Source organism: Xylocopa sonorina, chromosome 3, assembly GCF_050948175.1.
Source record: "Xylocopa sonorina isolate GNS202 chromosome 3, iyXylSono1_principal, whole genome shotgun sequence".
Lineage (NCBI taxonomy): Eukaryota > Metazoa > Arthropoda > Insecta > Hymenoptera > Apidae > Xylocopa > Xylocopa sonorina.
The window spans coordinates 12126739-12140148 of record NC_135195.1 but is presented as its reverse complement, the minus strand read 5'-3'; the positions used below and the strand labels follow the sequence as shown (position 1 = coordinate 12140148).

Here is a 13410-nt window from a genome sequence, read left to right as displayed (position 1 = left end):
CCAAACAGAACAATGTGCTTCAAGAATAACACATTGTTTAAGCGGGCACATACATTAATGTCCACAATATTATTAATTTCATTCGAAAAGAGTATGATATCAAAATATTGTGGAACAACTGCTCCATCAATATATAAATGTAATTATATAACAGAATAAAACGAACATAAAAAAATAACAAATTTTATTAAAACTTTTTCTTATAAAATATTTATGTGCTGCTTAATTATAGCTTAATGTTTATCGCTTTTTGTACAAACATGGTTTTAAAGTAATAGGAGGTAATTTATTTTTTTTACCGCTAATATCCTTTTCTTTTTTGAAATCCAAAAAATAAAACAAGTTGTGAGATAAATCTTTCCCTGTATGTTTAAAACCATAATTGCTTATCGTTTTTATAAAATCTTCTACTTGATCAAATCGACTTTCGACTTCGGCTATTTTTAAAATACCACTGAAAATAAATATTTTTATGTAATTGTTTCTTTATAAAAATGTACTCTTCCATGAATTTATATGGATCTTGATACTTACTCTTTTTTTAGAACTCTATTCGCTTCAATAATGTAATCCTTAAGATTAGTTCCCATAAGGGACAAGCAAAATACAACTACATGTACACCATTTGTCAGTAAAGGAGTATGTGCTATATCACATACAGTTACATTTTCGTTTAAAGAAACAAAATCAAAAGAGTGTACTTTATGGGGAACTGAAGCAGCAAGCCTTCCTTCTCCACATCCAAAATCAGCAATTATGTACTGTTTCGGCCTATAGTATGATTAATAAATATTAAGTTTTAATACATTTTTTAATATTAATCATTTTAGTATTATGCAAATGTCATTATCTTTTGATTAAATCCTTAAAATGACTCACGATACTAAAATGGTTAATATGACAAATGAAAATCATTGTAATTGTAACAAAAATAATATACTAACATCTTTTTAATTGAAGATATTATGACATCAAGAGGGTTCAAAGGCCACTGTTCAACTTGCTGATTATATCCATCGTGATATGCTTTGAACGCATCGGGATCATTTTTAAAATACTTTTTAGATTCTGAACTTGCATTATTATAAAGTGTTTCATTTAAATATCTAAATCTAGAAGATTTCAATTTGCTCATCATTTTTTGCCTTAAAGATTGTGGTTTCACAATTATTTTCTTCTTTATCTTTTCTTTCTCTTTATTAGCAAGCAATTTTTTCAATCGTGCAACATCTAAGTTATGCTCTTTTGTAATCGTCACTTGACTTTTTTGGGTAGAAGCATTCAAAGTTTTATTAATTTTTCGTTTCATCTTTTTAGTTAAAACAGAGTTTAATTTTGCTGTTTTATCATTCATCTCTTGTTTTTGTTTCATTTTTGGTTCTATGCTTCTAGATCTTGTTCTTTTTACAGGCTTCTGTTCGTTATTGTTGATTTTATTCTTAGACTGGCCAGAAATCTTATTTTTCTTATTTTGCTTTTTCTGTTTCTGTTTGTTACTATTAAACTGTTGCTTCTTGCTTTGGACTTGAATTTGATTTTTCTTATTTTGAATTTGATTTTGACCTTTGTTGTTTTTACCTTGATTTTGGCCTTTCTTATTTTTACTTTGATTCTGGCCTTTCTTATTTTTTAAGTCTACCACTTTAGCAATGTCAGGGTTTAAAAAATTAACAGAGGTACCATTTTCCTTATTCCCACGTATTTTCTTAACAGCCTTAATTACTTTATTCTTTTTATTTTTGCTTTTAAATTTTAAATTTCGAGCCTTCACAATGGCAGGTTTACGTTCATTTTTCGCATCTTCCGTTACCTTTTTTTTCTAAAATAAATTAATCGCTTACAGTAAACATAAAGCTTGTACTTCTGCCACAGTTTTATATAATTACAAACATTCGATGATTAATTCTCATACATAAAACCGTAGGTAGTACGAAAATGGTACAACACGCCGCATAACCTATTAATACTTACCGAAAGTTTCTTCTGGTCAACGTTTTTATTCGTTTCCTTCGCATTGGAGACGTTTTTCTTCACTTTTTTTGCCATTCTTATCCTTTCTTATACGCAAGTTAAGAATATCAGTTAAATAAAATAATATAGCTCTATTTCTCACCTCACGTGGTGTACGTCGTAACAGTTACTCTACAAGTAGTCCGTTGTAAATAAATGAATGTTTCAAATCGGTGATCGTTAAATCTTCCCTCTGCGTTCTTGCTACAGGGGAAACGATAATCAGTAGGAAATCGACGCATCTAACACGATTCCCTCTCTTTTTAACTCGTTGTTAAAACAAAACACTATACGCGAAACTGGGAGATACTTCAACTATCTTACTAGGGAATTCTCCTTTGATAATACGTATTCTGTTATATAATAAAATTATTTAACACTTCCGCAGTAGATGGCATTTGTGTGGTAATTGTTAAGTGCTGCCATGTAGTATAAATAAATGGTATTAAATATCTTTTTCATCGATAATCTCTTCTCTCCTATGGTATGGCATTTTTGTAATATCTTTACCTTTTGCTGTGTTAAGTACCACGTTATACAGGGATTATCTGTATATTTAACAATTAATTATGTGTATTATATACCTTAAAATATTAATTAAATTTGGAACTGTTATTAAAAGTAGTTTCTATTACAGAGGGATGATAGCTGTACGTAGGCGCCATAGACATGCCAACCCTCTATACAAGTTCAGAAGATGGCTCATCGGTTATCGCTGCTTAACAGTAATCTGCAATGAATTTATATCAATGTTGATGTCTTTCACTTGAATTGAGCTGTACAACGAAAGATGCTCGAAAGATGCATTTACGTTTGCTTGTTTGATGCATGTCGCGACGTAATATAGTTAATTATAGTAGCATCCCACATAACATTTCGCGTACCTCTCAAACAAATTGAAATTATCCCAGAAATGTCAGTGTATTCCACGGATTCGCTAGAGGATGTTAACGAAACCTCTCCAAGGGACCAGAATTCTCTACACGGAAACATTGGTTTTAACCTAAACTCAATTAAGATCTTGACCAGTTTACTAGTCTCTTCTATTATTTATTATGTATTTTCCAAGATCCTGTATATGATCCTATCTATATATCTCGCTAAATAAAACATCATTATATCAACACCTACGTGATAATACCGATAAGTGATTACTTGAGAATTACACAACTATGACCATAGGGGTTGAAAAGGGGATTACGATAGATTATTTGATCTTTTTCGCTAGTGTTAGAAGATGAATATCCATTCCATCGATCCATCCGGAGGAAACTGACTTTCGTCTGAATTCTTTCTTTTTTTCTGGGATCGTTTCAGATGGCGGATCTAATGAAACCACGCCGAGCACTGGTACCGACAAAGACACGGGGACAGCCGGTAGTAGGAATGCGATAATTGCGAACAGAGGACTCGCAGACGCGTCCAACCAGCGACGCCTGGCGTCTTCAAGGGACGGGAAACGGGACGTCATGGATCGCCTTAAGAGAAACGTAAGATCACCGGCGTGATGAGAAACCATTTCGAAACGGGGCTGCAGGATGCCTCAAAGGCGTCCAGGCTTAATCGCAAATGTTAACCGTTAAATTTTACATAATACAGCAACTCGATTTACAAGCCATCGAACCGATTAAAGCCGTTTAATCGTTATTTCTTTTCAGAGCGCAGACAGCTCGAAGCGGCAAGGAGAGGAATCCGGTAGCAATAAAAGGATCGCTGCAAGGTGTTCCAAGCGTTTCTCGAAGACGTTCCTAACGAGACGAAGCTGCTGCCCCAAGGACAATCCGATGCCTATGAAGCCGGACAAAAAGCTTGGAAACGTGCTTCCCCCGGAGATCCAGCAGGCGAGAAAGCCACGGTCCTATTTGGAGCTTTATCGTCGGAGATTCAGTTAGTCTGAAACGAGATGATGTTTCTCTTCCTTCTTCGTTCGTGACCGGCGCCCAGGGGTTGGAGGGGCGCGTTTACGCGGAGACGCTCGAAACGCCATCGGAACGATGCAATTTTCTCGGTGAACGTTTACTTTGGCCGTGATTAGATGTCTTTTCCACGCCAGTGATATATATCTGCGCTGGGGATTAGAAGGAACGTATACAGGGTGGTCTGGGCAACCGTCATATCCGTTCTCCAATTGCAACTGAAACGAGGTGCTTAAGGATAGAGGTGGGTGGTATTAATTGCAAAGGCGGAATGGCAGCTGTGTAATGCGCGGACTTGTCATTCTTTTTATCTCGTCATTCACCTCTTTTCTGCAACAATTTTTCTTAATTATAATCCACAGTAGAGTATGATTTGTTCCGATTGCGTGGATCACCCTATATACACCGACTGTTTCAGGACGTCCGTTCTTTTTCGGATCCTTTCCTTCCCGCTTGTTTGTTCACGCCGTACTGTTCCGCTTTATTGTTATTTGGACGCCTCGAAATCTTTTTGTAATTCGAAGTGCTACGTGTCTACGCGATCAGATTCTTCCTTGGGAAGGATTGTTTTTGGAGGAACGACAAAAATTAAAGGACCACGCATGGCGTATTACAATATTTGTTACAAATCAAAGTAGTTACGTAATTAATTAACTGATTATTCATATTTCAATATATCATTAAAATATTTTCTATATTTCTTCTCTTAGCGTAGAATTGCACGCGAATAGTTTCGAATAAAATAAAAGTTCTTTTATTTAATTTAAACGCGATAAGCCGAAGAACGTCGCGTGGAAGATGCATCTTCAGTTTCTCGTTGTTCGCAGGTGGACCGCAATACAATGCCCGATCCCCGGAGGGTTCCACCTTGTCGGTTTGCGGGGACAGCGAACGAGAGCAGCTCAGTGACGACGATGCACGTTCGTTGGGCACCCCGAGGGACGATCAAAGCGAGTTGAGTTTTTATCGGCGTATAATCGAGGGATCCACCGATCCTCTGGTCTCTGATGCCCGATCCACGGGTACAGTGCGTCGACAAGCGCCCAAAGGATCGAACACCGTCTCCACTGGCCCGAACGCCGCTAAGCAGGACACGACCGACGATAAATCGAAGAAGAGTCTCGGTTACAGGCCGTACACCATCGAGGAGTACAAGACTTTATCGATACCGAAGCTCGATCGATCTCTTGGGCCCGATAAAGTTGAGATGCAGGCAAAGGTAGGTGTGTTTCGTTCCTTCCCATCTGGTATATCCTTTGACCGTACTTAATTGAGCTGGGATTTATTCGTCGCGCGATAGGGATCTGAGAATAGAGGTGAGAGGTGTTGGTAGTAGATTTGTTGAAGGCTGGAAACGGTGTTACGATTGTTCGAACTGCAATTTTAACTATTTGTTAAGTGTTCCGATTTTTATTATTTTTCAAATCCATGTACTAGGTACTAGTTTCTAGAGAATATTGAATGAGAAGAAAATGATAATATTTTACTAGGTACAGGTAAAAGTATTAGTTTTAGTTTAGAGAATTCAGACGTCGTTATATTTTCGTAGGGCATTTTCGTATTCATAAAACGCGAATCACATTTTTGACAATTCCGCGGATGAGCGCGGCTATTCGGACCAAGTCGAGTTAGCAGAAGTTCGAACAGAGACGTCTCGCAATCTCGTTTCCTTGTCCCACCGGAAGTTAACCTGCGCCGGTGCGGAGAAGTAGAAGAAAGTTCGCTTCCGTCGACCTATCACAGTTTACAATTTCACGGAAGACCTAAAGCGAGTTAGCCTGTCGCCCGTCTTCCTAACTTCAATCTAATAAACATGCGGCCGTTTCTTGCCAGCTACCTTGTCATTCACTACCCTCTACTTTCTTCATGCGAATTCTATCTAACTCGTGCATCGTACGATTTTATTTCGGACGAAGCCGCTCGTGTGTTCTGTTGCGAGAACTATCCGTTAGAATGGATCGACTTTGAAACGAATTTATTTAAAATCTATCAAAAATCGGATTTCTATCAATTCCACCCATCTTCGATCGAATATCGACGATCAAATATGCTCGCAGACTTTCCAGTAAACATTAATTTCAAACGTTCAAAGGCGTCTCTTCAGAGACGAAGTACTATATATTCAGCAACTAGAACGGCGTCGCGCCAGCGGCGAATGCTTTGGAAAAGTCGGTAGCAATGCTGTTCTTCCGAGACAGCATTCTGGCTGGCGTGCCGGCGCAGCTCAGGCAGCCGCGCGACGTCGGATGCACGACGAGGAAAATAGTTGTCGCTGTCATACTCATAGACACAGTAAATTCCACAAGCCTTTGAGCTAAATACTGCCGGGCTGTGGGTAAAGGGAGCGAATGGGGGTGCGAGTCTGTAAATTTTTCAGAGTTCTATGCACCGGAACTCGTGGCAAGGAGACGGTGGAAGCGAAGGAGGAGCAGCTTTCGTGGACTCGCGAGCATCCCTCCATAGACATGGAATTTCATTGCCTCGATCGCGGGCAGTTATCACGGCAACGATTTTAGCGGATTGGAAATTAAAATTTTATACGACGGTTCCATGACGCCACTTCATCGACTTTCTTTCGTCTGGTTACACTTTCTCTTTAATCGAATCCAGCCGGCTGCAGTTGAATTTCTCGCGATCCCTTCTGTTTTTCAAGGTAACAGGTGGTAGATGTGATTATTTACAGCCGGACTCGGGGAAAACGTTCGGGAAGGTGTAGAACATTTTGAGAGCAGAATTTCTGTAAGAGGCATTCGGAGATCGGATAACATAGGAACGTGCAACGTTGGCATACGAATAAGAGGTTTTACGTACCGTAGAGTAAAACGAAACGCGATTAGATGCTATACCAAGTGCACAGGATAATGATATTGAGCGCAACAGCGGCGAAGTTCTATTTAAACTAAAGAACAGTCCTGAAAGGCGTGTCTCGTGATATTTAGGGGATCGAGGATGGCCTCAGACCTTAGTTACAAATTGAATCAAACTTCGTACAATTTCGAGTGAGCGCGATGAATAATACTTGGAAACATATCCGGCCGAACGAAACTATCTGCGCTAACTTCGAAGCCTGCTCTTCCACCAACTGGGTCAAATTTAATTTCTGGCATCGATGTTAAATTCACGTCGATTCCCTTCCGTTCTTTGTCCCGTAGTTTTTCAAACCAAACAAGGTGATCGATACGATCCGCACGGTACCCTATAATTGCATTAAACATTTCAAGCTTACCCAGAGGGTCACGTTAAATCGTGGTACACGAACGATAGCGCGAGGCTACACGAGGGGGTTGGTGCACGTACGCGACGTTGATACGAAAAGAAGTTCCAGGCCGCAACTTGCTCCCGGAGAAAAATGTGGACTTTACCCGGATCTCTTTCTTAGAGCCGCACATTTGTCGTACATTCTCTCGCTATTATCCGGGATTACCGGGTAACTTGGTGCCCGCACGGATAAGTGCACCCCGATATACCGGGAATAAATTTGTTCCTGCTGGATGCGCCGTCGAGGACAGTTTAAATGAAACGACGGGGGAGGTCAGCGGGCTGGAACAAGGGGACAGCACAGAGGTACACCATAATGCCCATAATTACACTGACTCCCCAGAGATTGTATTAATATTGCCGCCGGTTTAACTTGCCATGATATTAACTGCACCGACGTGCATTAACGTTGCGGTTTCACTGGAGAATGACGGGACGCGCAAACAGAGAGGGGGGGGGGGGGACGAAAAAAGAATAGAGACCAGAGGGATAGAGACAGGTAGAGAGAGATAGAGAGAGAGAGAAAGAGGAAAAGGGAAACGGAGAGTGTGAAGCGACAGAATAGGAAGATCGAAATGGCAGCAGTGGAAGGAAGGGGTAAAATAGACAGGTCGGTCATCCAGCGTCGTTTGTTGGCTCATTTAACTTTTAAGGATAGCCTCGCGCGATGTATCGGGCCTGACCTTTCTGCCAGACACAATTTCCCTCTTCTCCCTTTTCCCATTCTTTTGTTCTTCCTTTCTATCTGGCCCGGTTACCCCCCTATCCTCCCTACCCATTTTCCCTTTGCGTTCTCCGCCTCTTTCGACGAGCATTTGCATAATCTACTTTACTCGGTGGATTCGGCCGGGGGGAGAGCCGGCACTCGACGATTTTCGGCGTGGCTCGATCGATCGATCTTACTGCACTTTTAACGGGCAAACTCGTGCCGGATGCTCGTTGCTTGTGGCTGTGCGTACGTGTGAAAGAGAGTGAAAGAGGGAGAAAGAAAGTGAGAGAAGTAAAAGATGGAGGGAGAGAAATTAGGGGGTACACTGTACAGGGTATTTCTTTTAATCCTTTATGGTCTAGCGGTATCACTGTGAAATTATTTTTCTCAGATCCACTCAAAGTGGAATTCTACTAAAATATTTATCGCATATTCAGGTCAACACCTTAAGAGATTAACCCCTCTGAAATTGATCATTGTTGTTGGACGGTGGTTTTGCGAGTGAGTATACAACGAGAGTTGCGCATGTACGTGTACCGTACTCTCACATACGAATCGTGAGAAATTGCACGCGAAAGATTGAGTTTTGCCTTTAATCGTTTATGGAATATTTCGAAATTTTCACTTAAAAGGAGCACTCTGTATACGTATATCTACACGGTAGAAGCGTGCCAGCATCAGATGCTTGGATGTAGAGAATCCGCGTGTGCGTGTGTGTTGGGAACTTGCAAAGGGGTGGTGAGGCTGTCGCGGGGCTTTCGTAAAAAGTAAATAAAGCCCCCGGCATCGGCTCAACCCCCCTGTCTGTTTAGTTTGAAAGTTTCATCGAAGCGATGGCAAAGCTTCAGGGATTGTTTGTTGTTGCAGAGAGAGTGGCTGATGCGGCGAAGGTCATACGGGAACTCAGTTAGCGCCCGTAATCGCCAGCGGATACTGCTCCAGACACACAGGTCCAAGGTATGTGTCGGACGCACGATTTTCACGCAGAACGTCGGCTGACGTCTGTTCGTCTGCTTCAAGTAGAAGCAGACGCTTCGTAAAGTGTAAAAATTGTGAAGGTTTTTTGCTGTAGTCGTGAAAATGTTCGATAGCAGAACGCAGAAGATGCAAATATCGTAGAAGAGTTTTACCTTCCGTATTTAAAAATATTTCTGGATGCAGTATACAAAAAACAGTATTTTTACTCTTTCTCTCTGTTGGGTGAAATGAAACGTTTTAATTTACATTCATTTTAATCTTACACGATGATAAAAATTGTGTCACTAATGATAATTGCATTCGAAGTTGCAGTACCTTTCCATCCCATTTGCAGAAAACATAATTTTCTTTTAATCTTTCCATTTGAACCCCTTTGTAATATTGTCTAAAATTAATAACAGTAGAGGTAGCTTCGTTACGGTGGAAATAAAAATTGTACAGAAAAACGAAGGAACTACAAAGCGAACCGATAAATATATTTTTTTTAACGGTATTCTGTACGTTACTCGAAATTAATTTGTGATGAGCAACGCGTCTATTGAAACGCGTGTAGCACTTTAACATTCGAGCGTTTCATAACTAATCGAAACTGTTTAATCAATTTCATTTTGAGATATTTTTTGCATTCACCCGTTGTATGAATGAAATATTTTTAAAATACGAAAGTTTGTAACGTAAAAATGTTGGAATTTTCGATGGGTGCGTACAATGGGTACGCGCGAAAAATTTCCACTTGCAACACTTGTGTGAAAACCAGACGAACTTTTTTCCTGTTAAACATCGGCCCGCGAAACTATAATAACGCGGAAAAAGGATACTCGAGGCGTGGCAGGATGACGAATTAACATCGCCAGCCATTTGGTCGCGTTACGCTCGATACTTAATTGCCAATTAGAGGATGCAAAGAGGCGTTTCGTAACGAAAACTGATTCGTTTTACTCGTTCGGCGTGCGAAAGTCAAGCCTCGTAATGGTCCACCGGAAGATTTATAAGCGAAATTAATTACGCACGCGTATCACTTTCGCGTTAACAATGGCGAACGCCTCCTCGTTCCATTTTTTCCGCTCTCCTTTCATTCGTCGTTCGTTTCATCTTCCCTTGGTTACGCGTTTCGTTCCCGCGTTCGTTACAGGATCGTTATCGTCGCGTAATTCTGGTCGTTGGGCTTTTAGATTTATTTTCACGGGGGTGAAGAACGCGCTATTGGAATACTACGTTGATGTAATTGCGATATGATGAGTTGCAACCGTTTAATTTATTACTTTTCATTGGCCTTTGAACAATGCGAGATTAACTCGAGATAATCGTCCATGTGTGATCGTAATAATTGCAATGAAAATCGGACGATAATCAAGAATGTACATGGTAGCGATAATCCGCCAGGTTTAGATGATCGATAGAAGCCTAGGTAGCTGCAAACGTATCTCGCAGTTTATTAATTCCATCCACGTTATCAGACGATCGTTCATCGGTGATACGATATGCAAAATTAGTGATTAGCCATTAGGTGGAGTTAGATCTAATCGTAAGACGCGGATACTGGGAGTGACAGGGGTTGGAAAGGGTGGGAAAAGGACGAAGGGTTAGCGCGTGGATGCTGGCGGGCAAAGTAGAGACCGGTATCCGAAGCTAAATCCAATTATATGCACAAAGCGAGGACTGCCGGCCGCAGCTACCACAAGGACAGGGCAGGAATTGAGGATACGTGGGCGGGAGAAGGTACAGAAATTCTCTACACGTGGATAAACCTACGTTACATCTCTCTGGAAAAGGGACCGGGTCTCGTGACTCGCCTACCGCCGCTGGAATTAGATTTTGCTTACTTTCGTCCTTGCGAGAGTGGCCTGCTCCCTGCTTGTACATCCTCATCCGTTCCGTTCGTCCCTCCCTATCGATAATCGCGGGCTGAATTTCAACGAGTTGCGCGGCCCCCTTTATGCATATTTGCCCGAAACTTTCTTTACCCCCGAACGTTGTTGCGTCGGTGTACCGGTCATTGCAAAACAATTTCCAAAGGAATTCGGTAATGGCCAACGACGTTTCGCGACACCGACACGAGGGAACTTCGATGGAAACTATTTCAAAATAATTTCGTGTTCACCTCCGACGCGCGATGCGGAATTTTTAAGGAAACAATCGAGTTCGTTGATACCGAGATAGTTTTCGGGAACCTTGTGTCGTTAACGGCGAAAGCTGCAACGTGTAATGGAATAAAGTAAAATTTCGTTTTATTCCCACGTCAAGAGACTGACTTCCATTACCAATTTGCATTTAATGGAATTCATTCGCAAAAGCGGCGGCGTTGAAAAAATTTTCATTTCCCTCTCGTCCCTTTTAGCGCAGAGATTGTTTGAGTTTTTTGCTTTGTATTTATTCAGCGCGCGGAAGCTTCTCAACGCATTTTAACTATTGACTTTTCTTTTATGTCCACAGTCGGCAGTTGCCATTGCTGAAAAATGCTTCTTGCCTCCCTTGAAGGGTCAGGAGGTCGATGCAAAGGTAAATCAAGAGTCCTTTCTCTCTCGCGAATGCTCAACGGTGATCCTTTGCTTGATATCTGCCTTTACAATTGTCCAAAAAGAAGATTCTTCCAGTACTTTTGCAGATTTGAACAATCTTGGCACATTTATTGGCTTGATCCAACTAGATCTTCTCTGACCTGGATAATTTCTTATTTTCTATTGGATGATTTTTATTGTTACAGACACAAACTGATTCGATGTCTTTGACCGCTTTCGACGGACAAAAGAGTGTCCAGAAAAGGAATAACGCAAACAGAAGCAGATATCAAAAGAAAAACCGCAACGCTTGCAAAATATCGTCGTCGAGAAAGTCTAAGAAATTTGAACGAACGTCGAGTTTCTGTCCGTCGCTAAAGTCGTTTGATGCCATTGACGATTCATACTTAGAATCCCTAAGGCAACGTCATCTTTACGAGAAGCAGATGGTGGATCGTATTATACACCAAGCATTGTATCCTTGACTGTACGGGCAAACTGCATCATGCATAATTCATTTCTTTAATAAGCGAACTATCAGCACAACGTGCATTTCCAATTGTTCGTTAAACGGGTTTGAAATTGGCCAAACACTGTGCTGTGATGTTCAATAATTTAGAAGTACTCTCAGTTGAAATTGAAAAACATACCTTTTTCGTAATTTGACGCGTGTTTACAAATATTAATAATTGATGTAAGCATGCATAACGCAACTTTAAGTTCCTGTTCAAACGTATCCGCCACTCGATAATTAAAAGCACGGTATCTCTATTTTAGTTTATCGTAGCTATATTATTGCAGTTTCTTCGTCCTGAAGAACCTTGCGCTATCGATTATTCCAATCAGGAGACATTTACATTTCCATCGGGAAACGTTTCGCGAAAAATGCGGCATTTAAAACGGTTGTCAAAGCATTTACATAAATCGACTTCCACCGATGCATATAACCGCTGGTCGCCATCTTTTTTCCCAGTTGCTTCCGAACTTCTCCAACTTCTTGCGTGGTAATCTCGAGTCTCGATCGCTTTTCTCCTTTTTATAATCAAGCGATTCTCCACGGTCAAGGTACTTCTAAATAACTTACAACGTGCACCTCGGAGATTAGTCGATCGATGAAATATTTAAGCTTAATTCCGTTCAAGTGACTTATTTATTGAATGCTATCTCGAGATCCTGGTTAAGTAGGGACGTTGACTGGATCTCGTAGTCATGCTGTTTAGTCGCCATGGTCGCGTTTGCATAGCCTCGTGTAACTATTTATACCTTGACCCAAAAATACTGGAGGGATTTGCGAAATATCTTCAATGGTTGATCGATCAATTGTAATGCGACACTTCTGCGGTTGCAGTAGATGGATGAGGGCAAGCAGAAAAAAATATCTTAATTGAAAATGTTACGCGAAGAGGTGGAGGAGGCGGAATATGTAGAAGGGATGAAATTTCGTGCTCTCATTTTACAGAAGACAGGAAGGGCTGGACTATAATCGTAGTTTTTCATTACGACTTTTCGCGCAGTATCTTTATAGGGTAGTAGAATGCTTATCTGCTTGGACATGCACGTTGGCAGTGTCACTTTTGCTCTGCCAGACAATATGCTTTTCTATTCATACGAGCAACTGGATGTAACGAGGTATGCGCGGACAGGTAGGTTGTCTCGGTGAATTCAGAAATTATTCAATGCTTTTTGAGGTCTCGAGTATCTGGCAGACCGGCTTACCAGGAATTCTAAGCTGTATTAAGGTCCTCCACGCAGCAAACCAACGGACAGGATTTTTATCCGCGATAATCCATTGGATTATCCGTGGGCGAAGATAAACTTATATATCCCAAAGATCAAGGACTGCGGACTATTCATTCCATTCCTGCAAACTCGTATTCCTTGTACATTGTAAATGGTCTCGTGAATAACTGTGCCCACATCGAGTCGTTATTAAAACAATTTTGTTTTAGTCCTTGCCAAGCGCAGAGAGAGGGGAGGTAATCATGCAAATATAATCGCACTGGATACGACTAGATATATCCACTAAGCATACTATAATAAA

General features: G+C 40.9%; 2 protein-coding genes across 2 annotated transcripts; one reads left to right on the top strand and one right to left on the bottom strand.

The window, feature by feature from the left end:
- Positions 1 to 169: 169 nt before the first annotated feature.
- Positions 170 to 2293, bottom strand: LOC143433553 (uncharacterized). The gene is made up of 4 exons (XM_076910910.1): positions 1972 to 2293; positions 945 to 1819; positions 535 to 771; positions 170 to 454 (listed from the first exon to the last, which is right to left on the bottom strand). The coding sequence occupies exons 1-4, from the start codon at positions 2044 to 2046 to the stop codon at positions 241 to 243; spliced, it is 1401 nt and encodes a 466-aa protein (XP_076767025.1). The 5' UTR covers positions 2047 to 2293; the 3' UTR covers positions 170 to 240.
- A 622-nt stretch (positions 2294 to 2915) lies between these two features.
- LOC143433492 (uncharacterized) lies at positions 2916 to 11939 on the top strand. Its single transcript, XM_076910830.1, has 8 exons — positions 2916 to 3005; positions 3328 to 3500; positions 3669 to 3897; positions 4754 to 5145; positions 8761 to 8850; positions 11305 to 11370; positions 11576 to 11844; positions 11900 to 11939. Exons 1-8 carry the CDS (start codon positions 2924 to 2926, stop codon positions 11937 to 11939), a joined length of 1341 nt encoding a protein of 446 aa, XP_076766945.1. The 5' UTR covers positions 2916 to 2923.
- The last annotated feature ends 1471 nt before the right edge of the window (positions 11940 to 13410 follow it).